Source organism: Ictidomys tridecemlineatus, chromosome 5 (genome assembly GCF_052094955.1).
Source record: "Ictidomys tridecemlineatus isolate mIctTri1 chromosome 5, mIctTri1.hap1, whole genome shotgun sequence".
NCBI classification, from domain to species: Eukaryota; Metazoa; Chordata; class Mammalia; order Rodentia; family Sciuridae; genus Ictidomys; species Ictidomys tridecemlineatus.
In genome coordinates, this window is record NC_135481.1 from 46312859 (window position 1) to 46339581 (window position 26723).

The 26723-nt window shown below is 36.7% G+C and overlaps 2 protein-coding genes across 2 annotated transcripts; both read left to right on the forward strand.

Annotated features, from left to right (window-relative positions):
• Positions 1-6951: 6951 nt before the first annotated feature.
• Positions 6952-7902, forward strand: LOC101958520 (olfactory receptor 4F21). The gene has a single exon (XM_005337170.3). It carries the CDS (start codon positions 6964-6966, stop codon positions 7900-7902), a length of 939 nt encoding a protein of 312 aa, XP_005337227.1. The 5' UTR covers positions 6952-6963.
• Positions 7903-17190: 9288 nt separating this feature from the next.
• LOC144377625 (olfactory receptor 4F3/4F16/4F29-like) lies at positions 17191-18331 on the forward strand. The gene has a single exon (XM_078049024.1). It carries the CDS (start codon positions 17354-17356, stop codon positions 18329-18331), a length of 978 nt encoding a protein of 325 aa, XP_077905150.1. The 5' UTR covers positions 17191-17353.
• The last annotated feature ends 8392 nt before the right edge of the window (positions 18332-26723 follow it).

Below are 26723 nucleotides of genomic sequence, written 5' to 3' on the forward strand. Positions count from 1 at the left end.
GTTTTGTCAAATTTACCTCTGTTTCCATGAATGTAGTGACCTGGAAATTTTTTTTTCTCTTTGTCTTGGTTAAATTTAGTATGGACATTATATTAGTCTCATAAAATAAGGCAGAGGATAAAGTTTTTTTTCCATACAATTTATGTAGAGTTGTAATTCCTTATCTATTCTTTGAATCTTTGATATATCTTGTCATTAGAACTGAAGTTCTATTGTGGGACTTATTTTAAAATTACTGATTAGATTCTTAAATACAGTTATAGGATTATTTGCTTTCCTATTTTATTAATTGTGGTCTCGGTAGACAACAACACAGTCAAATTAAATAATAGGGGAAGATTATTAATGAAGGGACTATTTAAGAAGTGATTATTTAAACCAGGTGTGGTGGTGCGTGCCTATAATCCTACTGATTTGAAAGGTTGAGGTAGGATTGTAAGTTCAAGGCCAGTTTGGGCAACCTACACCACGTCTCAAAATAAAAACAAAAAGGACTGGGGATGTAACTCATTATGAGAAGTGCTTCTGGGTTCAATTCCCAGTGCAAAAAAAAAAAAAAAAAAAAGTGACTATTTAAGAAGGTGGGATAGGATTAAAGGAATCTGGTAGGGACTAGAGAAGCATACCAGGTGGTTGCTGGAAACTGCGAAGAAAGTTCTAGATGTAGAGGAGGGCTATCCTATTGGAGAGAACTATAGCCACTCCACCCTGAGATGTGGCTGGGCCTAAATCAGGAACTCAATATCCTTCTCTTTCTCTCTTTCTTCCTGGCCTCCCCCTCTTTCCTCAGTGCCTCCCATTAACCAAAACCAATAAACAGCACGAGTGTAAGAGAGACCAACTCATGCAGCCCTTGAAGGTCACCTCGGGAGTACAGAGCAGAGTGGGGAAAAGGACAGTGCATCCAAACATCCAGCAGAGTCATTTTTGGTAAGTTGTATTTTTCTAGATATTTGCTCATGTAATCCAATTTTTAAAGTATGCTGACATAAAGTTGTTCCTTATAGTCTCATTATGCTTTTAATGCCTGTAACATCTTTGCTTATGTTCCTCTTTAATATTTAATATTAGTCCTATGTGTCATCTCTCTTTTTTCCCCAATGGGTCTGATCAGAGGCTTATCAATTTTATCTTTACAAAAAATCTATGGCTTTGTGCATTTTGATTATTGTGCATTTTGTTATTTTATTAAATTATAATTGTTTTATTATTTTTTCTTTCTTTTTTTAATTTTCATGGTACTAAGTATTAAATACAAAGACTTAGCATGGTAGACAAGTGCTCTACCAGTGAATTACATCCCCAGTTTTCTTTATTCTTTATGTTTGTCTTGATTTAGGACCTTGTATATGCTGAGCATACTGCTCTACCGCCAAGCTATATATTCAGCCCTTTGTTTACTAAATTTAATTTAAAAATTAATTTTAAGCCTTTTTTCTTTCTCTGATATGACCAGTTAAATTATATATTTGCCTCTAAATAATGCTTTAGCTGCATCCTATAAGACTATTTGTGTGTGTGTGTGTGTGTGTGTGTGTGTGTGTGTGTGTGTTCAGTGATGGGGACTGAATCTAGGACCTTGCACATGCTAGGCAAATACTCTATATCTCCAGCCTATGGTATATAATATTTTTATAACTCAGTTTAAATGTTTTCTAATTTCTGTTGTGAGTTATTTAAAAATGTATTTTTCAACTTCCAAACATGGAGATTTTCTAGTTATTTTGGTTAGTGGTTCTACCTTGTGCATTACAGCTGGAATGTGGCATACATGGCAGCAATATTTTGAAGTTTGCTAAGATTTGCTTTATATGAGAGTATAGTATATAGTAAATTTTTGTAATGCTCCACACATGCTCGAGCAGAATGTATTTGTGCATGTAATGGGGAGAGGAAACTATTATAATTCAATTAGATTAATCAGATTATTCAAACCTTCTTTATGTTGATTGATATTTTATGTCTTATTGTTCACTAAAAGAAGTGAATAAATTTAGCTGGACATCTTGTTTTTATGTGCTAAACGTGACAATCCTAACTGCATTGTATTATTTCTTAGGTATGTTTTCTTTAGTTAATACTGTTATGCTTTATTGGAAAATGTAAATTTGTGGACAAGCACCTTCCATCAATTTTGGAAAGTTTTTAGGCATTATTTCTTCAAAATTGCCTCTGCTCTAGAAGTTCAGTTAGATTTATGTTAAGCTTCTTCATATGTTTCTGTGTCTCTTATCTTTTGTTTGCCAACTCTGTTTTCTGTGTTACATCTTCAAATTTGACTTCTAATTATAAATCCTATCTTTGACTATATCTTCTATGCTGTCATTTCTCTTTGGAATTCTGAATTTTAATATTTTATTTTAAATTTCTAGGAGCTTTATTTGATTTGTTTTTGTCTGTATTTTTTCAGTCTTTAAATTTTCTTGTTTGTTGTTTTTATTTTCACTTTGTATTCATTTATTTCTTTTTGAGATATGGTTTCCCTATGCTGTTCAGGCTGCCCTTGAACTCAGGATCTTTCTGCTTCAACCTCTCTACCAGCAGGGAATATAGAGTATGGCACCGTGCCTGGCTCACTTTGTATTTATTAATTTATTTGTCACTGAGAATTGAAACCAAAGGCACTTAACCACTGAGTCACATACCAGCCCTTTGTATTTTATATTTTGAGACGAGGTCTTGCTAAATTGTTTAGGGCCTTGTTGAATTGTTGAGGCTGGCTTTGAACTCATGATCTTCCTGCCTCACTCCTCCCCAGTAGTTAGGATTACAGGTGTGTGCCACCATGCCTGGCATGATCTTTCTAATATTTTAAGACTTTGTGGGGATTTGTTTTCTCTTCTACTAGTTTTTGTTATGGTTCTTATTTTTTTTAAATGAAGTGATGTGTTTATGAACTCATGTTTTACCTCTGGAACTTTATAGGACTTATTTGAGGCCTTGGATGAAGATCAAGATTCAAGACAAGCTCCTTGGGGTGTAAGGTGGGTGGGTTTTCCTAGTTTACCTTTCAAGAAGTAAGGCCTTAAAAATAAAAGAAAAAAGACAAAAGAAGTGAGGCCTTTAGGAGTCCAAAATTTATTGGGGCCGATTCTCATAATAGACTCCCACTTTAATTGGATGCTGGCCTTTTAATCTTTAAAAAATTATTATTTGTTATTATTTTGGTACTAGGGATTGAATCCAGGGGAGCTTAACTGTGGGAGGCCATCCTTGCATGTGATTTGAGTTACCTCCCTGGCTGGGTGAGAGGCACTTAGACACAGCAGTGTTAGAGCTATTCCCCACCCTTCTCCAGGTCCGAGGGCTTGTCCGTGCAGAGGCATGTCTGGCCACTGCCCCGAAGACCCAATCATCGCCCCTGACCCTGGGATGCTGCCCCTCTTAACCTTCACTGGATGGGGTTTTCCCTTGAGTTTTTTTGTTCCCCAATAAAAGCCCACTCCCTGGCGTGTTCTCTCACTAGTCTCTTAGTGGGAGCTAAGAGAAGCTATCCCGGAGCTGGTATTAAAGGTAATAAGAGCCTTGTCTCTTTAATTTAAAACTCCCTAGCATTTACTCATGAATCGAACCTTCTTTCATGAAGCCAGAGCTGGTCACGTGACAGACTTAACCACTGAGACACATCCCCAGCCCTTTTTTGTATTTTACCTAGAGTCTCTCTAAATTGCTAAGAGCCTTGCTAATTGCTGAGGATGGCTTTGAATTTGTAATCTTCCTGCCTCTGCCTCCTGAGCTGTTGGGATTACAGGCGTGAGTCACTGTGCCTGGTTTGGGCTTTTATTCTTGATCCTGGAATTCTGCTAGACTGTGTAAATATAAGCTCAGATTCACTTTATTTGCCCTAAGGCTTTAATAATGTCAAAAGTCAGGTTCTGTACTCTATTTATTTGAGTTCCAAACTTTACTGAGGTTTTGACATTAGTACTGTTTGTGTGTCTGTGTGTGTGTGTGTGTGTGTGTGTGTGTGTGTGTGTGTGTTTAAGTTTTAAAAACCATTTACCTTTATGTTTAGGAAGACAAATAATTCAATCTTTTTTTTTTAATTTTATTTTTTTTATTGGTTGTTCACAACATTACAAAGCTCTTGACATATCATATATATATATATTTTTTGTTCCTGAGGATTGAACACAGGGGCGCTTAACCTCTGAGCCACATCCCCAGCCCTTTATTATATTTTATTAGACACAGGGTCTCCCTCAGTTGCTTAGTGCCTCACTAAGTTGCTGAGGCTTACTTTGAACTCACAATCCTCCTGCTTCAGCCTCCAGAATCACTGGGATTACAGGTAAGCACCACTGTCCCCAGTTCATGAGGAACTTTAGAAGGACCTAGGTAGTTTGCTCATAAAAGGATGACCTTGATGGATAGATATGAGAGATAATTTCACATATTTGAAAGTCCGGTGTATAAGAGATGAATTTATTAATTCTGCATGACTTCAAATGACAAAACTGGGATCAATAATTAGAAGTTAAAGAAAACACTACTTCTCATTAAATAGAAGAATTTCATAATATGAATATTCAAGAGGAGCTAACTTGTTCTTTATCCGTGGAATTATTCATTGATGACCACTTGTAAAGAATCCTACAGAGGAAGTTTCTGTTTACCAAGAACCAGTACAATTCTTGCTTCTGTGAACTCCAGTGGTTCAGAGGTTGAACCACAAATTTGACCCTTCATGTGTTTCACTGTGTGTTAATGTTTATCTTTGACCTGTTTCTTCAGATTCTAAATTATGGCTCATGTAATTAGGAACCTTGCTTTAGGGATGTAGCTCAGTGGTAGAGAACTTGCCTAGCATGCGTGAGGCCCAGAGTTTAGTTCCTAGTGTCACAAAAAGGAAACAACCCCCCCATATCAAACCCAAACTAAAAATCCAAACAAAACACGCCCCCCAAACCTAAACAATTCCCCTAGGGGGGAGGGGGAACACAAGCCTCACTTTATGTTTGTTTCTTTACTTGCATGATATTGTGCCCAGAGCAGATATTTTTGCATGTAGTTGTTAATGGTTGTTTTCAGTGTATTACAATTTTGTTTTATTTCATATTTGTAACTCCAAACACTTTTTAGGAGAGATGTGTTAGATTTGCTGAGGTAAATGATTACTGTAGAGTAAAAATCAAATTTCAAAGAATGGGAATAGTTTCCTTCAGAAAGAAAAAGAAGCCTATGATCCTAGCTACTTGGAAAGCTGAGGCAGGAGAATCACAAATTCAAGGCCAGTCTGGGAAATGTAGTAAGAACTTGTCTTAAAATAAAATAAAAATGGGCTGTGATTGTAGTTCAGTGGTAGAATGCTTGCCTAGCATCTGTGAGACCCTAGGATCTATCCCTAGCACCACCAAAACAAACTAACAACATTAAAAAAAAAGGAGTAAAAAATGGTAAGTCAATTTAATGATGCAAAATGATTTTGGCTTACTACTGAAATCCCAAGTGACCAAATGAAAAGACAAGTTAATTTATCTATCTATCCATTTATCCTGCTGTTCATCATATAACCCAACTATCCAGCCATCCACTAAACAACGTTTATTAAGAGCTTTCCATCTATGAGACATATTGTTCAACACAAATATCTTCTATGTTGTTAAAATACTTTTGCGGGATCACTGGGAACTTCATGTCCAAAGGGTAGTAGATAAACTGCTTTTCTTTTTCTTTTTTATTATAACACTTGGATTAATTTCTGAGTACTCTAGCTGGCTAGCTCAAAACTTAAATAAACTTTCACATGTTTTAGGATTAGTCTTGAAAGGGAAATCATATTACTCTTCTGATTTGGTTTATATATGGCAAAATATTTGGAATCATATATGAAATACACCTTACTATTCAGACTCAAGATTTGAGTTCCAATCCACCATGGGGATGTTCAGATTATCACTAGACTAATTCTTGATCCCAGAGAAATCCCCATATACCTGGAACAGGGAGAAAGAGAGGTTAACTCCAAAATTCTTTAGCATTTAGAAGTTTTGGGGGCTTTCCATATGACATAATACTTGGTACTTTTGTTTTGCTTTTGTCCTAAAACTCTATTGAAATTATTTTTTGCAATCCCTCATTTGAAATAGCTCCCTGATGCTGCAGGGGAACTAATGGTTAAATTTTAGAGAGTCAGTAATCATGAGGGAAGTTGGTGGAAGATAGGGTGGTAAGAGGAATAGAAGATTTAGAGCCTTTGCTAGATCTATTTCAGTGCTATTGTGGTCATAGTGCAAAAGAGATGGTAACTATTTTTCAAAATGTATTCATTTTCTCTCTTTTATTTGGTCATTAACTTTATTTTGTCATTTTTTCTTATTTTTAATTGACACAGTGTGGTGACTTTCATTGCTCTAACTTGGCTAGGCTGAGCTATATTCCTCAGAATTCCTCTTTTAAAATACGTTTCCAGTGGGAATGGGCTCAGGAGAGGTTCTTTTGTAAGATTTGGAATTTCTTCTAGTTTCTCCCATTGGTGTGAGGCAGTGAATGGGGCTGCAACTGCCACATGTTCCTTGGGATCCTCCTTTAGGTCCATGGACTCATGGACCATGTGTGTGTTTATTCCTGTGACAAATGACCTTGGCTTCTACAGTACACCCATGCTGTCAAGGTGAGAGGCAATGAGATCTGATACTAGTTTCTATCTTGTGGACTCTAGCTCTTGCTTGTGGGTTCTAGATTATCATTACTCTCCCCAGCTTTATACCCATATTCCCATCCTGAATGCCTCCTTGTAGCCTTCCAGCTATAACATTAAATAAAAAGATGATGGACTCACCCATTGTAGAACCAGCTTTCATGGTTGTGTAAGGTCAACTTCCTGTGACAAATCTCGTAGCACATTATTTCCTAGGGGTTTTGTTGCTGTCATGGAAGCCTAAAATGATTTATCCAGTAACTCTACTTTCTTATTTCTTTTGTTCTTTCAGGCAAATTTGGAGCCCCAAGGTAACTGAGACCATGAAGGGAGGAAATTATTCGATGGTATCTGAGATTGTGTTGGTGGGACTCACCAGTTCTTTGGAGTTACAACTTGCCCTTTTTCTGCTTTTCTCTACATTCTATATGGCAGGTATTTTAGGAAATGTCTTTATCATGCTCACAGTGATCTCTGACTCACATTTACACTCCCCCATGTACTTCTTACTGGCCAACCTCTCCTTTCTTGACATGTGGATCTCCTCCGTTACAGTTCCCAAGATGATTTCTGATCTTTTCAAGGACAGAAAAGTCATTTCTTTCCAAGGCTGCATTGCTCAGATGTTCTTTATTCATGTCTTTGGAGGAACTGAGATGGTGCTGCTCATAACCATGGCCCTTGACCGATACATAGCTATATGTAGGCCTCTCCATTACCTGACCCTCATGAGCTTCAGAACTTGCAGTTTACTCTTGGTGGTGGCCTGGACCACTGGAATCATCCACTCATTGATCCAAATAGTATTTGTTGTAAAACTACCATTCTGTGGCCCCAATGAAGTGGATAGCTTTTACTGTGATCTCCCTCGATTTATTAAGCTTGCTTGCACAGTCACCTACAGACTGGAGTTCTTAGTCACTGCCAATAGTGGCTTCATCTCTCTGGGAACTTTCCTCATCTTGATTATCTCCTATATTTTCATCTTGGTCACTGTTAGGCAGCATTCGTCAGGTGGCTTGTCCAAAGCTGTCTCTACACTGTCAGCTCACATCACAGTGGTGGTCTTATTTTTTGGTCCGTGTATCTTTGTGTATTCATGTCCATTTCTCACAGTGCCTGTGGATAAATTCCTTGCCATTTTTGATGTAATAATTACTCCATTTCTGAACCCTGTCATCTATACTTTAAGGAACAAAGAGATGAAGGTGGCAATGAGGAGAATATTCTGCCAGTTGTTGACTCCCCAGAAGTTATTTTAAATGATTGTCTTTCAGGAAAAATGTATCTGTAACATTTCCTGTCCATGTGATAGACAAGAATTCAAAGAAACATAGCATAATGGATACTTTGCTTATAAGTTCTATTACCCACATGAAGGATTTTCTTGATGTGTGTTTTCTTGCACACAAACAAGGAAGGTACGTTATTCTTTCTTATGGGATGTGTTGGAATAAAAAGTATTAAAATAGAACTGTGTCCAAAATTTTCCCAAATGTCCTTGATAAAGAGGATTCTGGATTGGCCAGTTATATCCTATTCAGCATTTGAGCAGATTCCTCCTTTCTCATATTGATTTAAGGGGCTTTATGATGCATAATATTTAAATATTTAAGGAGGTATTTCTTTTATCCGTCAGTGTATGATGCCCTTTAATTAACAAAAATAAAGTCATTTTTATTTAAAATTTTTTTATTCACAATGTCAACCTAAGTAGGGTCACAACATTATGGGCTTGTTAATTTTAGTTAATGCATACAGTAACTATAAACTAACCCTTATAATTACTCTAGTCCTGTCAAAAGTTGTGTCCCAGAAGCATCACAGCATTTGAAAAATGGGGGTCTGGTTAGGGGCACACATAGCAATTTCCTTCCATTCCAGTTTGTGCTTATCCTAATTACAGCTGAAATCAGCAATGATTGGGAAAATCATTGGGAAAATTTTTCTCCTTTTCAGTGTTATGGTTTAGATATGAGGTGTCCCCAAAAAGCTTATGTGTGAGACAATGCCAGAAAGTCTAGAAGTGAAGTGACTGGATTACGAAAGCCTTAACCTGATTGGTGCATTAATCCCCTGATAGGGATTAACTGGGTGGAAATGGAAGGCAGGTAGGGTGTGGCTGGAGGAGGCTGGTCATTCGAGACATGCCTTTGGGGTTTATATTTTGTCCCTGGTGAGCCAAACTTAGTCTCTGTTTTCTGATGGTCATATCCTGAGCTGCTTTCCTTCACCATACTCCTCTACTGTGATGTTTTGCCTTACCTCATGCCCACAGCAAGGAAGCTGGTCATCTATGGACTGAGACCTCCGAAACCAGGAGCACCAAATAAACTTTTCCTCCTCTAAAATCGTTCTTGTCAGGTCTTTTGAAAAGGCTGATCAAAACATTCAGTGATGTGGTTACAAGCACAAACATGTGAGAGCCACTGCCTGGCTTCTAATCCCAGCTTTGCTTTTTACTAGCTCAAATAGCGTATTATTATTCTATTTATGCCTAAATTCCATAATCTGCAAAATAGACCTGGATTAAACCTAAATTCCTGACATTTCACTATTTTAGACCTAGAAAATGGCAGTTCCTTTTGACTAATAATATTTTCCTCGTAAGGTTTCAAGGATTAAATGAATTAATATTTGTAAAGTACTTAAAATTTTTTTTGGTCTAAAGTATTATATAAGTACTTGTTTAATAAAATGAAATAAAACATTAAAATCACTTCTCAAGTGGGAGGGTGTGGGGGTGCATGCCTGTAATCCCAGTGACTCTGGAGGATGAGACAGAAGAATCACAAGGTCAAGGCCAGCCTCAGCAATTTAACAAGATATTTATTTTGTTTCAAAATAAATATCCAAGCTCTGGAATCAATCAATCAACAGATGAATGGATAAAGAAAATGTGGTATAAATATAGAGTAGAGTATTACTCAGCCATAAAGAAGAATGCTGGTAAATGGATGGAACAGCTGGTAGATGGAGATTATCATGCTAACCAAAATAAACCAGCTTCAGAAAGCCAAAGAAATGTTTTTTCTTGTTTGTGGAAGCTAATCCAAAACAAGGGGGAAAAATAGAGAGAGAGAGAAGAGAGAAAGAAAAAAGCAGGGGGAGAGTGATCCCATTTAAAATAGAAGAAAGATCTGTGGACTAGGTGAAGGGACTAAAGGGGAGGGAAGAGGGATGGGATAAGGGAAGAATAGCAGAATGAATCTGACCTAACTTTCCTGTGTACATGTGTGAACATACCACAGTGAACCTCACCATCACGTACATCCACAAGGTACTATCTATATCTATATCTATACCTATATCTGTATCTATCTATATCTATCTATCTATCTATCTATCTATCCATCCTGAGTTGTCTATTCCTCCCGTGCTCCCCTTCCCTACCCCACTATGAATCAACTTCCTTATATCAAAGAAAACATTTGGCATTTTTTTTTTGGGGGATTGGCTAATTTCACTTAGCATTATTTTCTCTAACTCCATCCATACAAATACAAAAAATACATACATATATATTTATAAAAGTAAATTAGCAGAAAGATCAGTAGAGGGAAAGGAACATGGGGAGGGAGGATAGGAGGGAAAGGGGAAATATTAGGACTGAATTTGAGCTAATCATATTCCATGCTTATATAATTATGTCAAAATTAATCCTAATGTTATGCATAACTAGAAAGAACTTATCATAACAACAAAAGATCTGAGGATGCAGCTCAGTGGTAAAGTACCAAAAATCAATCAATCAATTTAAAAAAGTATTTCAATTTTGATGACTTTCTCCCATTCTGTCTGCAAATTTTGTTTCTTTCCTTCTGAATTCATCAGTCTGTGATCAAGAACTTGTTCTTTTCCTAACAGAACTAGAATATTCTTCAATTATTTTATTTCTTTATTTTTTTAAAAGCATAGACAGAGATTTATTTAGGAAGGTAGACATACATTCAAGGGAGAATGTGGATTATCTTGAGAGTGAGAAGCCTCTTTATCCATTTTAAATGATAAAATTTCTTGAATAGAGAGACTTCAATATGCTGTGACTCAATTTGCTATCTGTACTTTTTAAAAACAGTGTTCTCTTATATTCAAATTGCCTTCTTATATGCTATAATTCTAGTATCTTGTTTTGGTTATCTATCTATCTATATATTTTTGTTTACTTATCACACATATAGAGTACAATTTTTCATATTTCTGGTTGTATACAAAGTATATTCACACCAATTTGTGTCTTCATATGAACTCTACCCTATCTAGAGTTGACTATTCCTCTGATGCTCCCCTTCCCTACCCCACTATGAATCAGCCTCCTTATATCAAAGAAAACATTCGGCATTTGTTTTTTTTGGATTGGTTAACTTCACTTAGCATTATCTTCTCTAACTCTATCCATACAAAACCAAAAAATATATTTTTGTATTGGGTATTGAACCCAGGGGCACTTTACCACTGAGGTACATCCCTGGCCCTTTTATTTTTTTTAAATTTTGAGACAGTGTCTCACTAAGTTGCTTAGGACATTGCTGAGTTGTGGAGGCTGACCTTGAATTTGCAATCTTCCTGCCTCAGTCTCCCAAATCCTGAGATTACAGGTGTGCACCACCATGCCCAGCCTTTATGTTGCTTTTTAATATGCTGGAAAAAGTTTTCGAGCTGATTAATTTATAAAATTATATAGACAGAGCCGGACATGATGGCACATGCCTATAATCCCAGTGGCTTGGGAGGCTGAGGCAGGAGGATTGCAAGTTTGAGACCAATCTCAGTGACTTAGCAAGGCCCTAAGACTTAGTGAGACCCTGTCTCAAAATAAAACATAAAAAATGGGCTGGGAATGTGGCTCAGTAGTAAAGCACCCCTGGGTTCAACACAAAAAATATAAGTTATGAAGTGATATGGTAACTCAGCAGACTCACACAAAGAATGTAACTAGGACTCATGGGCTTGTGGATGCTATGGAAAGGGGTAGACACCATTGGGCTACTCTTCAGAGCTAATGCATGCCCTGAAAGAAGGGAAGCTCTTGGAAAGTAATGATATCTTAGGGAAGGGTGACCCCAGCATGACTGGGAGGTTGCACCCTGCTTCACCCTGTGGCCTAACCAGCACTAGCAAAGCCTGATGAGATCTGATCCTGCCAACCTCAATAACCTCAATGAACTTTCTTTCCTTTCTTTTCTTTTCCTTCCTTCCTTCCTTCCTTCCTTCCTTCCTTCCTTCCTTCCTTCCTTCCTTCCTTCCTTCCTTCCTTCCTTCTTTCCTCCCTCCCTTCCTCCCTTTCCCCCCTCTCTTTCCTGGGGATTTAACCCAGGGCACTTAACCTCTGAACCACATCTCCAAGCCTCTTTATATTTTATTTTGAGACAAGGTCTCCCTAAGTTGCTTAGAGCCTAGCTAAATTGCTGAGGCTTGCTTTGAACTTGTGATCCTCCTACCTCAGCTTCCAGAACTGCTGGGATTACAGATGTGTGCCACTGTGCCCTGTGAACTTTTTTTTTTTTAAATCACTTTCTCCCTTCTGCTATGCATGGCCCCAAGCTGTTACTTGAACATATCAAGCTTGTGTCTCTTGAGGACTGTACACTGACTCTTCCCTCTGCCTGCAGAGCACGTTGCACAGGTGTATGCAGGGCTGGCTCCTTCTCATCATTCAGATTTCAGCCTGACTGTCAACTCCAAGAAAGACTCCTTTCTAAAGTAGTTCCCTCTTGCCTCCCTACTCCAGTCTTTATTATGTACTTGGTTTAATGTCTCTGTAGGAAAGAGTGCTTCCTAATATTTTGTTAATTACATTTTCTCCACAGGACTTGTGCTCCATAAAGCAGAAACTGTGATTTCTTGTTCATTTGTACCTAGAGGGATGCCTAGCCTAGAGAAAGGAGTCAGTAGTTATTTGTTATTATATAAACAGCAAAGGCAAATAAAAGCTAAGAGGAAGAAAGAAGCAACTTTTTCCCATCTGCATCTCAAGTGATGAGAAAATCTGGTAGATTTACCACAAAATGTGAAAATAAAAACTAAAAATAAATCAACACACTGGAGTCTAAAGTATGTTTTTAAGTTACTTATTGTTAAGTATGTGAGAAAAAGAAAATGTTGAGTTAAAGTCATTTCATTAAAATATAACTGTCACTTCTTGGCATATTTCTTCTTGGATCTTCTTTTATGTATTTAAAATTGTATTATACAAAATATAATTGTACTGTTCTACAATAACCTTGGTCATTTGGTAATGTGATATGTAAATCTTCTGATGAAAAATGTGCTGGTGTGTAATTCTTGGTGGCTATGTGGTATCTATTTTATGGATGTAGATGTATTGCTTTAGTCAGTAGTTCATTGTTGGACATTTAAATTATTCCCAGTTTTGAGTTACAAACAGCCCTTTTATGAACATTTTTTGTTGTTGTTTTTGTTCCTTTCTAGGAATTTAAACCAGGGGCACTTTACTACTGAGCTATATCCATAGCCCTTTTTATTTTATTTTGAGACAGTGGCTCACTAGGTTGCTGAGAGTATTGCTAAGTTGTTGAGACTGGCCTTGAACTTGTACTCCTTCTTCCTCAGCCTACTGAGTAGCTAAGGGGTGTGCCACCATGTCCACCTTCATTCTGCTCTTATCTATCTTCTTTCATTTAATTTAGTCTGGTCTTTTTCTGGTTTCTCATTTTGGAAAGTTAGATGATTTTTTGGTTTCTATTTTTCTCATATATGCATTTCCATTCAAGTACCTGTAGGCTTGTATACCCCACAAGTTCCTTTCTCAGCATGTAAAAATTTCATTGTTTAAAACACAAATTATTTGGAAGTTTTAAAATTTCCAAATGTGGGGCAGAGGATGTACCTCAGCAACAGAGTGCTGGCCTAGCTTGCACGAGGCCTTGGGCTCAAACCCCAGCACCACAAACAAACAAACAAAAATTTCTAAATGTGTTGGGTGGTCTTTGAGTTGATCAGTTGCTGTTCTTTGTAAGACTTAACATGAGACAATAATCCCTGAAGAATGATACCAATAACAGAATTAGAGGGAAAGATTACAGGACTGTGAAAGAAAATTACTTTTTTGGTTTGTTTGTTTTGGTATTGGGGAATGAACCCAGGGGTGCTTAACCACCGAGTCACATTCCCAGCCCTATTTTATATTTTATTTAGAGACAAGGTCTTGAAGAGTTGCTTAATTCCTCACTAAATTGCTGTAGTTGGCTTTAAGCTTGCAATTCTCCTGCCTCACCCTCCTGAGCCACTGGGATTACAGGTGGGAGTCACCAGCCTGGTGTAATACTCTTGATTTAATATGTTGAAGGAAGTATTCAATTTCACATCAACTACTTCAATTGACTCATTTTGAAGCAAAATACTTCTTCTACCCATCTAGGCACAGTTGCATCTGGCACATGGAAGATGCTTTCCCCCACCCCTTCTGTTCTTTTGTTCTTTTTATCCCCTAGGACTCTGAGGTATAATTCCCAGGAAAATTCAGTCAAGGGAGGATGGACTATTCCCCCAGACTCAGTGCTATCATTTGGTCACCCATAGTTAGTGCTAATTAGAATATTTTTTACTTGAGAGAAACAACATAAGGTTCTTTGTTTTTGAAAAGGCCACAATCTCAGTCAGAATGTAAAATTTTCCTCCTCTAAGTTTAGAAAAATGCTCCCACTTCAAGTGCTATCATGTAAAATGTATGTAAAACAAATTCTTTACAGTCGAGCTGACCAGACATGAATCGAACCTGTCTTTGGATAGTGGACCTGCCCTCAACTATTGGTCAGTAATTATCTCCCTTTTTAAGACAAAATTTAATTATTTTTTCACATATTTGTTCCTACATGTTCTAGACAAAGCATGGAGAAGAGTAATAGGATGAGCAGCTATAGTTTTTGTTAGTGATGTTGGTAGATTTGTTTTTCTTTCTTTCTTTCTTTTTTTTTTGGATGGAGAAGACACTAAACTGAGTCCTGAGCGAAGGGTGGAATATTGAACAGAAGCAGCTGTTCCAGGATGATGCAACAGCATGACATTTTCATGTTTTCTGTCTCATATTCCTTTCTACTTCTCTAATTCTGTATTTCCTATTAGTTTTTCATAGTAATTTCTCCAATGATAGTTTCAGTTTCTGTGTGTTACAAACTCTGAATTTCTGTAACTTAGTTTTCAGCGTAACTCAAACTAATTCCTGTTTTTCTCTTTAGGAATTATAACTCTCATGTAATTGAAGCTTTTTATCTTTTCACCCAATTTTGAGGTTATTGATCTACATTTGAGGAGAATAGGTTCTTTGGTCTGACTCAGGAGAGTTCTGGTTCTCACTGGCTGTCTATGGACTGGAGTGACATTTTCATCTTGAGCAAGAATCAGTACTGGTGCTTAGAAACAATTCAGCCATTTTTCTTATTTTTTTAATCTTTTCTATGTAACTCAGGTGAAATGGACAGTGGAATACAGTAAGCCTCAAATTGGCAAGAAAACTTTCCCACAGGGAGGTAAGATTGGGTACAGGAGGTTTCAGAGGTGTTGTGCTAATTTGTTGATGTCCCTTTCTGTGGTGTGCTGGGAAGTTGGGGGACAGTTGGAGAGCTGTGGCAGAAAGCATAGCACACACAGATAGGAGCACATTTAACCAAAGGGAAGAATATGGTGAGACTCAAGAGTTTGCTGGCTTAGCATGAAATGATTTATTTGAAAGTTTCTGGAAGGGATAAATCTGGAGGATAGGAATTAGAGGAGACCGGATCAGTGAGAGAATGACAGAAGAAGTTTGGACAGTAGAGTGGGCTATGAAGATAGTGACTACAGAGTAGGAGTAGATGTACTATGATAAGAGAGGAAGGAGTTCTGGCAATGAAATACTAGATACCCCCAAACTCATTTTACCTTCTATGAAATTCTACCAAATTCTCTGATAGTAAAAGCTGCTTTGTTAATTCTTTAAAATTATCTTTGAACTTAGGTCATCAGTATTTTTAACAGAGTAGTGTAGTAAAGAATGCCTGAAATCTGGAGTCAACCTGTTTTGGTATATTTTTCTTTAAGGACAAATACATGTGCTCAAATAGAAAATTTATGAAACAAAAGTGGAAAAAAGGAGAAAACCCACGGTATCTTCATAGAAAGACAGCAACTGGTAAAATTTTGACATTTTCTTCAGATGCTTTTAAAATTTACTTCCATTTTTTAACAATTGTAAGAATTGGGTTTGAATTTAACACCTAGCTGTGCAACATTAGGCAATTTATTTAAACTTTTTGAGTCCTTGTTTTCTAGTTTGAAACATTGATCCCTGTTTACAGCTATTTTTTTCAACAAAAGAGATGAAAGATTTTTTAGAGGCCATAAGCTTTTAGGAGGAAAGGAAATTAATGTTATAAACTTTGATATGTCTATTCTGAAGGAAATGATCACTAAAAAGGGTAAAAAAATAAAGATCAGCATTTATGATAAGATAGAACTTGAAGAAATTGTCTTAGTTGCAATTATGTGAGAGAATATGAACATTCTCAATTTAGATAAGTTTATAATTCATGGGTCAAATCATGAGCTGAAAAATTAAAAAACTGAATTGTAAAAATGGGGGATTATTTATGAAATTCAAATATGAGGCTGGAAAATGAGGTTCACTGGGTATCTCAAAATATGTAGGATGAAGGATAATGAAATGGAAAAAATGAAAGAAAATCAAATAAGGGGGATTAGAGTCAGGAGGCACAGTATGTAAAGTCAATAATTTCAGAAGCACAAGAAGGAACTGACTTAATTTGAATGGGAAGGCACAGGGAGCAGAGGGTGGAGAAAAGTATTAGAAAGATTTAATCATAAATGTTGGGGATAAGTAAGAAAGAAATGAAATATATTGTAAGGAAAGTAGTTACCATTATATTAAAAAAGAATAGAGCAATGTGTCATTGGAAAGGGATAGTAACCATAAAGAGAATAAAAAAGTATAGTAGGAATTTGATATTAGCAAGAGGGTAATATAATTAATATGAGTTTTAAAAAAAATGAATATGATCTTAAACCAGCAAAATTTTAAGAGGAAAAGATTACCTTTTTTTTTTGTTGATAACATGATTGTAAACCTAGAAAGCCCAAGATATATCAGTAAACAACTTCTGAATATTTTAAGGTGGCTGTGTAAATAAGTAAAAAGTAAGTAGCTTTTCCATTTTAACACATTTCCTATTCTGTGGCATTTTTTTCCATGTAGAAATTGGAGAGTATAAGTCTCTGTACTTCTGATACACCACTCCTTAAATTCTTAGGTGCTTTTGTTTACATTTCCCCCTTCTGGACTGTACTGTGAAGCTCAAACTAAATCTGAGGTTGTATGATCAAATAATCCCAAAGATTTATTTTTTATTTATTTTTTTATCTTAATATTTATTTTTTAGTTTTTGGCAGACACAACATCTTTGTTTGTATGTGGTGCTGAGGATTGAACCTGGGCCGAAAGCATGCCAGGCGAGTGCGCTACCAGTTGAGCTACATCCCCAGCCCCGATCCCAAAGATTTAGACACAGAAAAAGTTTCTGGGGCTAGCTCTCTGTGACTCAAGCACAGTATAAACTCTTAATTGTACAATGGCAAGGTGACCTTCATTTTTTGATATCTGGGTCATTACTCCATAGCTAGGACGTCCTTTTCAACTTGAACACTTTTCCTGCCTCATGTCCTCCTCAGGTAACAGGAACATCAGGTTCAACCTTGCACATGAAGTTGATGGACGGAGGAAATTACTCAGCGGTGTCTGAATTTGTGTTGCTGGGACTCACCAGTTCTTGGGAGCTTCAGATTCTCCTTTTTGTGTTCTTCACAACATTTTATGTAGCAAGTATGCTGGGAAACCTTCTCATTGTGCTCACCATCATCTCAGACCATCACTTACACTCCCCAATGTATTTCTTGCTGGCAAATCTCTCCTTCATTGATACGGGAGTGTCCAGCATCTCCTCTCCAAAGATGATTTATGACCTGTTCAGAAAGCATAAAGCCATCTCCTTGAAAGGGTGCATCACACAGATGTTCTTCATTCACACTGTGGGAGGGACAGAGATGGTGCTGCTCATTGTCATGGCCTATGACCGATACGTGGCAATCTGCAAGCCCCTCCACTACCTGACCATCATGAGCCTAAGAATGTGCATTTCTCTTCTGACTGTGGCTTGGACCATTGGACTTATCCACTCTGTAGTCCAATTGGCTTTTGTTGTAAACTTGCCCTTTTGTGGAAGCAACAAAATGGATAGCTTTTACTGTGATTTCCCCCGGTTTATCAAACTTGCATGTACAGATACATACAGACTGGAGTTTCTGGTCACTGTCAACAGTGGTTTCATCTCCATGGGCACCTTCTTCATCTTGATTGTGTCTTATATCTCCATCCTGGTCACGGTTCGTAAACACTCCTCAGGAGGTTCCTCCAAGGCCCTCTCCACTCTCTCAGCTCACATCACTGTGGTGGTTTTTTTCTTTGGTCCTTGCATCATAATCTATGTGTGGCCATTCCCTACCTTACCCATAGATAAATTTTTAGCTATCTTTGATGCCATTATTACTCCTTTTATGAATCCTGTCATCTATACATTTAGAAATAAGGAGATGAAAGTGGCAATGAGAAAACTCTTTGTTAAGGCTTTAACGAGTTTTAGGAAGAGTTCTTTCATGCACAGTTCAGGAAATTCAGATTAATATTGACTGTTCTGGGAAATTAATCTCTTTAGTTAAATATTTCACAAGTTTTTTCATTTTAGTTCAGTTTTCAATATCCAATATGAAATGCCTCCTCACAGACTCTATTTTGATGTGGTAAGCTTTTCCTAGGGAAATGTTATTCTGAGAATTCTGCAAATATTGAAGAGGGAATTGGGAGGAGCTCAGAGATAAAACATGACCTAGTGTGCATGAGGCCCTGGGTTCCATCCCAGCACCATGAAAGGAGAAAAATATGTCTACACTGGGGAGGAGTGAATTCAGCCTTGGAATATTGAATTTGTTACTGGAGGTTGTGTCTGTTATTGAAGACTTTGGGATAGTCATGGCTGAAATCTCACATACTAAAGGCATTTCCACTGATACTAACGTTGGCTTTTCTTCTCTTTGATGCTGACTCTGAAAGACATCTCTCTTTCAATCTACATGGGTAACTATATTTATGCCCTCCGAGCTTCTCAATGTCCACACACGGAGAAGAATAAACAAAATTAAGATAATTGCCTAGATAGCTTTGAGAATTGGAGGCTTTTGTCATCTAAATTTATTTACCCACACTCAGATCAAGTTAATACTAAGGTTTTTAGATTTAGTTAAAATTGAAAGATGAAATTTAATGTAAATCATAGAGATAACTGAGGAAACTTTAATATTATTAATGAATATTAAATCAATTTTTTAGGCCAGAAGAAATGTAAATTTCCATACCATTCAATGTATATGATAATTATAATTTATCCTGGTTATTTTCTAAACAACAGTTTATTTTTATAAGGCAAAAAACCATATATGATTATTAAATGATTGTAAATGTCTTGAATATTTTGGAACTAAAAGAGGAGAAACTGATTTATGAATAGAAAAGCAAAAAAATTAATTTATGTGAATAAGGTTTATAACTAAATAAAAATAAAGTGTAGAAACTGCAAAAAAAATTTATTGTAAAACTGTATAAATGAAGAGATATAAAGATATAATGAAGACATAATTAAACTTTCCATATGATAAAGTGTATTTTATATATGTGTGTGTATTTTATATATATATGTGTGTGTGTGTGTGTGTGTGTGTGTATAATTTTTTTTTCAGTACTAGGAATTGAACACAGGGCCTGCAAAGGCTAAGAAAGCACTCTACCACTGACCTACATTCTCCTCCATTATAAAAAAATATATTTTTTTGAAACATGGTCTTGCTAAGTTTCTGAGGCTGGGCCATATGTAATTATTAAAAAATTAATGTTATTTATAAATAGTAAAAATAGTTATTCAGAAACTATCTTATTGTTCTCCCTGTGTTACCAGATGTGTAGGAGCAGGCATGTATGTGCAGTTACTCAAGTGTGGGTTACACAGCTATTTGGAATCTGGCCTGCCATCTGTAAGCTCCAGGAGGACTAGTAGCAATGCTTATAATGATATCCATAGGCTGTTAGTAAAAGAAAAGGAGAAGGCTAAAATAGTTGAAGGCTAAAATTAGTGTTTTTGACAAATCTTTATCCAATTTTCTGCACTGATTTGCAATTGAATCTCAGCAAAACAGATCAGATTCTCTTGAACTTGCAGATAGATTCATAAGCAATTGTCTTTTGTAGTTCTTGCTGTAACATATTAAAAAATTTTATCCTACCTGTGGCTACCTCTGAAATATTTTCTCAAGTTACCAGTCCTGACTTTTATCTTGAATTCTAGACAATGTAATTTTAAAAATTTCATGTATAACTTTGATTAAACTTGTAACCTTCCAATAGAAACCTGGTTCTTCTGCTTTTCCATCCTAGCTTGGTGATACTCTCAGTCTTTTCAAGCTAGAATCCTGGGAGATGCCTAGATTCTATTCACATCTGGTAGCATCCTGTCTATTTTCTTTTTTTGGTCCTGGAGATAAAACCTAGGGCATGGTGTTTGCTAAGCAAGTGCTCCACCATTGAGCTAAGCCTCCAGCTTCTTATCTATCTATGCTTTTAAATACTGCATATTTTTGTTCCTTCCTCTCCCTTTTCAGCATCTTTCCTTAAGCCATGTCTCTCATTCCATACCTCTTAATTGGTTTCTGGGCATTGAGACTCCCACAAAACCATCAGAGATATTTTCTGTAGTGAAAATCTACAGAAAGTGACTGCTCTCTGTAACCATCTACCTTACAAGACATTATTGGATATTGATATCATACTTTGGTGGAATATATATACTCTTGAGCACCAAAATCTAGAATCTTTGACATGATTAGAGACCTTTAAGAACTGATTTTTCTGGTACACCTCATATAGCATGATGTAGCCCCAGATAAATTTAGATCAGTGAATATGACTTTGGAAATCAAACACAAAAAACTAGCTTTACGGCTTGTGGTGGGAGGTTGCACGGTTGTGGCGATTGAAATGAGGGGCTTGGTGGTCTAGGAGGGACCTGGGAATGCAAAATACTAGAGAAGAGTTTATGAAAACCATTCCTGTGGCCTGAGCTTGAGTTGACATATTATGTAGTTTGACACCATTGACAGACATCTTGGAGTCAATAATATTGTCTAAGAGTTTGTAATTTTTTTCCTACAGTTTCCTGGGACTGGAAGGAAGACTTGCTCCCTGGTGGGAAGGGTGGCGGGGAGGGAGGATGCCAAGACCAATAATATTTATCAACACCAAGTCTGAGTTTAAAATTCAAATTTGGCTTAGACATTATTTTTTCATGATTGTTTTTCTAGGGGATGTTATAAAAATATTGATTTATTGGTAATAAATCAGAGAGTTTTCCATTATTTCTAAAGTTGTGGTATAAATTTTTATGTCCAGAGAGATTTTGTATTTTGACTGTTTTTGAGGATTTTTTAAATTGTAGTTTTCTATTATAAAAATATAAGTATTTTAAAAAATTAGAAAAATTTTGATCATATATGAATAATATTTTTTTACCAAGGACTAGAGGTAATGGTGCAAAGTATGTCTCAACTTAATAAAGAATAATTTCAGGAATATGATTCTCTTCTCAAATAGAATTCATTATGATACAGTAAATAGTGGTATTAACAGCTAAAATAGTTTCTTGAAGAAAGTGAAATACTATGATTGTAGTGGATTTAGATTTTGCTTTTGTGTTATGAACACTAACTACCAGATTTTTCTAATGACTTAAAAAATTGTTGATTATATTAAATCATAAAATAATAGTTATGTGAAGATTTTTGATGTTTTAAAAAGAAATGAAGTTTATGAAAATTACAATGTAAATTAATAGTATTAAAATATTAAAAATTATTTTCTACTGCAAAAGAAATAAAATGAGTCTGAGAGTTTATTTTCTAAAAAATTCAATGTTATTAAAAATAACTATCACATTAGAGTGAAAAATTGGAAAGCATGCTTAGAAAATTTATGAATGATGTGAAAGTGAAAAATATAGGATGACAGAACAATGCTATAAAAGCATTGTGACAGATGCATCAAATTTAAGAATTATGTTTTTGAGCAGGAAAGGAAATACATGAAATTCTATATTTATATGTAAAAAACAAAATTGCAGAAGTACAGGATAGTATAAATAAAATTTTTCAGAAGTTTATTTGAAAAAATATACATGGCTTTTGTATTAGTGACAATCCATTATATAGCTATGTTATCATACCTCCTAGGATATTGAGTAGCATTTTATTCATTATCTTCATTAATACAAATATATAGTTCAGACAATGGAAGATAAAATCCCATTGATTTGAGAACTGGACAGACTACAGACATAGAATTGTGTTAAAGGATGGGCATCATTTGTTATTAGACATACATTTAAAAAACTTTAAAAATGTAAGGGCTCAGCCTGGTATGGTGGTGCATGCCTGTAATCCCAGCAGCTCAGGAGGCTGAGACAGGAGGATTTGTGCGTTCCAAGTCAGCCTCAGCAAAAAGTGAGCTGCTAAACAACTCAGTGAGACCCTGTCTCTAAATAAAATACAAAAAATAGGGCTGATGATGTGGTTCAGTGGTTGAATACTCCTAATTTCAATCCCTGGTACCCCCCACCCCCAAATGTAAGTGCTTATCATATATAATTGTTATATGATTTGAGGTCAGACCATTCAATGACGGGTAAGGACCATATGTAGTATTGGACAACCTAAGACAGGCACGGTCCCTAAGCCACATACTTGTTGTTTAGTAAAAGAAAAGGGGGGAGATGTTGGAGGCCAAGACCAAGTCAAGATGGTGCCCAGCAGTTTGCCAGGAGGAGTGGCTTGCTAGGCAATGCCACCGAGCCATCAATATGGTGGGGACTCCTTATTGGCTGATTGCTGATTCCCAGTTATTTTGCCCAGCAGGACTGCGGCATTATGCTATTACATCATTGAAAAGATTTTACATTTCTTTGGTTTATATCTCTGCTCCTTCACCTATTCTGATAACTCTTAAATTTGATCTTTTTATGTTATCACATAATTCTTGGATGTTCTGTTCATTCTTATCATCTTCTCTGCATGGTCAACTCTACTTTCAAGATTATATATTTTGTCTTTATTGTTTGAGGTTATGTCTTCCAAGTGGTCTAGTCTGTTGGTGATGCTTTCTATTGAATTTATAATTTGATTTACTGATTCCTTCATTTTGAGGATTTCTGCTTTTTTTTTTTTTTTTACAATCTAACTCTTCATTGAAGTGATCTTTCATTTCCTGTAGTTTTTCTTTGATTTCACACCTTATACTATCTTTTACTTCACATATCAATTTAACTATGTACAATCTGAACTCCTTCTTGGACATTTCTTCTACTGTGTTATTAGTGGCTTCTGTTGTTGAAGAACTACAACAGAAGTTTTGTTTGGGTTGCTTTATTCCCTTGTTTTTCATGTTGTTAGTGTGTTTTCCCATTTAGAAGTATGGATCTAAGGCAGCATAAATTCTACCCTGTAGACCTATAGTATTCCTGAGGGTTTCTAGCACTTCGCCTTTACTGGTGAGACCAATATCAACACCATCCAGTGTACACAATATATAGCCTTAAACCTAATAGCTCCCACTAAGGCATCTACTGCTTACTTGCATTAAACCAAAATGGTGAGTTCAATAAATATTTATAGTACAAACAGAATATTTGTTAAAATGATTTACAATTTCAAATGGTGGATGAGAGAACAAAGGTAGTGTAGCATGCAATATTTGCAAGGGAGGAAGATAGAAGCTAGAAGGAAACATCCATGGGAAGAGTGGAAAGTAGCTGACAGAGACTGGCTGTTGGTTGGAGAAAAGTTGGCAAGAAAATCCAAGAAAATAGACAAGAGAGAGGAAGAATATGAACAAAGAGAAAAAAATTAAAGACAGAAGAATACAACAAAAATGCAAAACACCATTCATATATCATTGTCCTCCACAGACTGATGCATAAAAAACATCTTGTTCCAAATATAGTAGAGAGATTAGTGAGTCAAAAAATAAAATAAGATAAACTAAATCTTGCTGGAAAGTTGAACTGCTTCTGTCAGTGTTCAACAGATTCTCAGCCTGTCTCTGACGCTCTTGGATTACCAAACCCAGATCAGTCTTCTCAAACTCAGTCTCTATCCCACCCATTGTCAGAACTTCAGGCTCCGCCATGCTGCAGTCCCAAGATCTCAATGCTGGTTCTACTTGCAGAGAGACCACCATGGATGTACTTATGCAATGGAGCAACCCCAAGATTCAGCAGCAAGACTAGGGCCACCACCACACTCAGCAGGAAGACCCAAGGCTCCTCCAAACCTGCAGGCACCCCCACACTGGACCTGCAAGTCCCATCTGGAGTCCCCAGCAGAGGCTCTTGTGGTGGTAAACCTGCTGGCACCCAGGCCCCAAGCCAGGCAGGTGTCCCAAAATGGTGCAGTCACTTGCAGCCAAACCTGGAGTCTCCCCGACAGCAGTCCTTTAGGCCATGGTAGCAGTGGTAGTGGCAGTGGTTGTTGGTAGCAGGCAGCTGGTTGGCAGCAGCAGTGGCTGCAGTGGCAGCTGCAACTGCAGCTATGGGGGCAGGGTCACCTCCAGGGGTCTGCAGCAGTGATGGCTTCAGTTGCATCTGTGGTTGCAGCTTAAAGGGCAGCAGCACCCAGAAAGAAGTCCTCCAGGCAACCTCAGGCTGGCCAGCAGTGGAATCAGAGGCAGCATCCATGGTGGTAGCAGTGCAGATGGCAGATGTTTGATAGGATAGTGGTTCAGCAACAGCGACTACGGGAGTAGAGTCAGAAGTAGCGACCAAGGTAGCAGAGGCCATGCCACACATGTTTCTTTTACAAACTTTTTTTTGGAGACTGTCTTTTCATTCTCTTGACAGTGTCTTTTGCAAAGCAGAAAATTTTATTTATTTATTTTAAAATTTATTATTATTATTTTTTTGGTACTGAGGATCGAATCCAGGAGTGCTTAACCTCTGAGTCACATTGCCAGCTCTCTTAGTTTTTGGAGACAGGGTCTCTCTAAAGTTGCTGAGGGCCTCCTTAAGTTGCTGAGGCTGGACTGTAACTAGCAATCCTCCTGCCTCAGCCTCCCAAGTCCCTGGATTATAGGCACTCAACACTGCACCAGACAGAAATTTTTATTTTTACGTAGTTTTAAAATAATTTCTTTCATTAAGTATGCTTTTGGTGTTGCATTTAAAAAGTCATTGGAGCTGAGTGTGGTGGTGCACACCTGTAATCCCAGTGGCTCAGGAGGCTGAGGCAGGAGGATGGTGAGTTCAAAGCCAGCCTTAACAAAAGTGAAGCACTAAGCAACTCAGTGAGACCCTGTCTCTAAATAAAAAAGAAAATAGTTCAGGGTATGTGGCTCAGTGGTCAAGTGCTCTGAGTTCAATCCCAGGTACCAAAAAAAAAAAATTGTTGCCAAACCTAAACTCATCTATAGATTTTCTTTTATGCTACTTTCTGAAAGTTTAATTTATAGTTTTATGTTTAGCATTTAGGTCTGTGACCCATTTTGAATTATTTTTTGTGAATGTAAGGTCTGTATCTAGATTGATTTTCTGTATGTGGATGTGGGTGTTCAATTGTTCTAACGCCACTTACTGAAAATAATATCTTTTCTTTTTTTCTTTGTTCCTCTGTGGAAGATCAGTTGACTATATTTACATGGATCTATTTTTTTTTTTGGAAATAGGCATATTGTGTTCCTTTGGTCTATTTTTATATTCTTTTGTGAATACCACACTGTCTTGGTTACTGTGGTTTTATAGTAATTTCTGAAGTCAGATAATGTCAGTCCTTCAATTTTGTTTCTTCAGATTAATCAATAATCATTGATTGTTGGCTATTCTGGGTCATTTGACTCTCCATGTATACTTTAGAGTCAGTTTGTTGATATCCACAAAATAACTGACTTGGATTTTGATTCGGTTTACCTTGAAACTATAGATGAAGTTGGGAAGAACTGACAATATGGAGTCTTCTGATCCATGACCATGGAATATCTCTGCACTTATTTAGCTTTTCTTTGACTTCTTTCATCAGAGTTTTGTATTTTCCTTATATAGATCTTGCATATATTTTATTAGATCTATACCGCAGTAATTTATTTTTTAGGTGTAGTGCTAAGGATCAAACCCATGATCTTGCACATGCCAGGTAAATGCTTGGTCACTGAGCTACATCACCAGCCCAGTAGCTCAATTTTTAGAATCAGAATAAAAATGGTATCACCTCTCCCATTGCTAATATTCCCCACCAGAGCGGATCTATATTAACACATTATCTCTCCCAAAGTCCCTAATTTATACTAGGGTCACTCTGGGGCATTTCATTTCCATACACATAGAGCTTGCCCAATCTTTTATTTTTTGGCTTCAGAGTATTTTATTATGTTCTGTAATTATTTGGCTACTCCTTTATTGTGAACATTTCCTTCAATATTGTTGGAATTACAATTTTTTTCTTCCAGTCTTTTAAAAAATTTTTATTAGTTCTTTTTAGTTATACATAACTTTAGGATTCATTTTGACATAATTAAAAACACATGGAATATAATTTGCTCAAGTTTTGTCTCCCATATTTCCCATTTGCCACCCCTCTTTCTTTTTCCTATTTCCTTCCTCTACTTTACAGATGTTTCTGCTATTTAATTTTAGATTTTTTTTATTATGGTTAGTGTCTTGTGGATATACATGATGGTGAGATTCACTGTGGTGTATACATATATGTGCATAGAAAAGGTAGGTCAGATTCATTCCACTGTTGTTTTGTTATCCTTTCCTTCCTCCATCCCCTTCAGACCCCTTCAGACCCCTTCATATAGTCCATTGGTCTTTCTTCTGTTTTGATGCAATCCCACCCCCACATTTTCCCTTTCTCTCTTTTCTTTTTCATCTTTATTTTGGGTTACCTTTATCAGAGAAAATATCAGACCTTTGACTTTCTGAGTCTAGTT

Coding starts and splice junctions, on each gene's coding strand:
- LOC144377625 (XM_078049024.1), top strand. CDS start 17,354: ATGAAGTTGATGGACGGAGGAAATTACTCAGCGGTGTCTGAATTTGTG.
- LOC101958520 (XM_005337170.3), top strand. CDS start 6,964: ATGAAGGGAGGAAATTATTCGATGGTATCTGAGATTGTGTTGGTGGGA.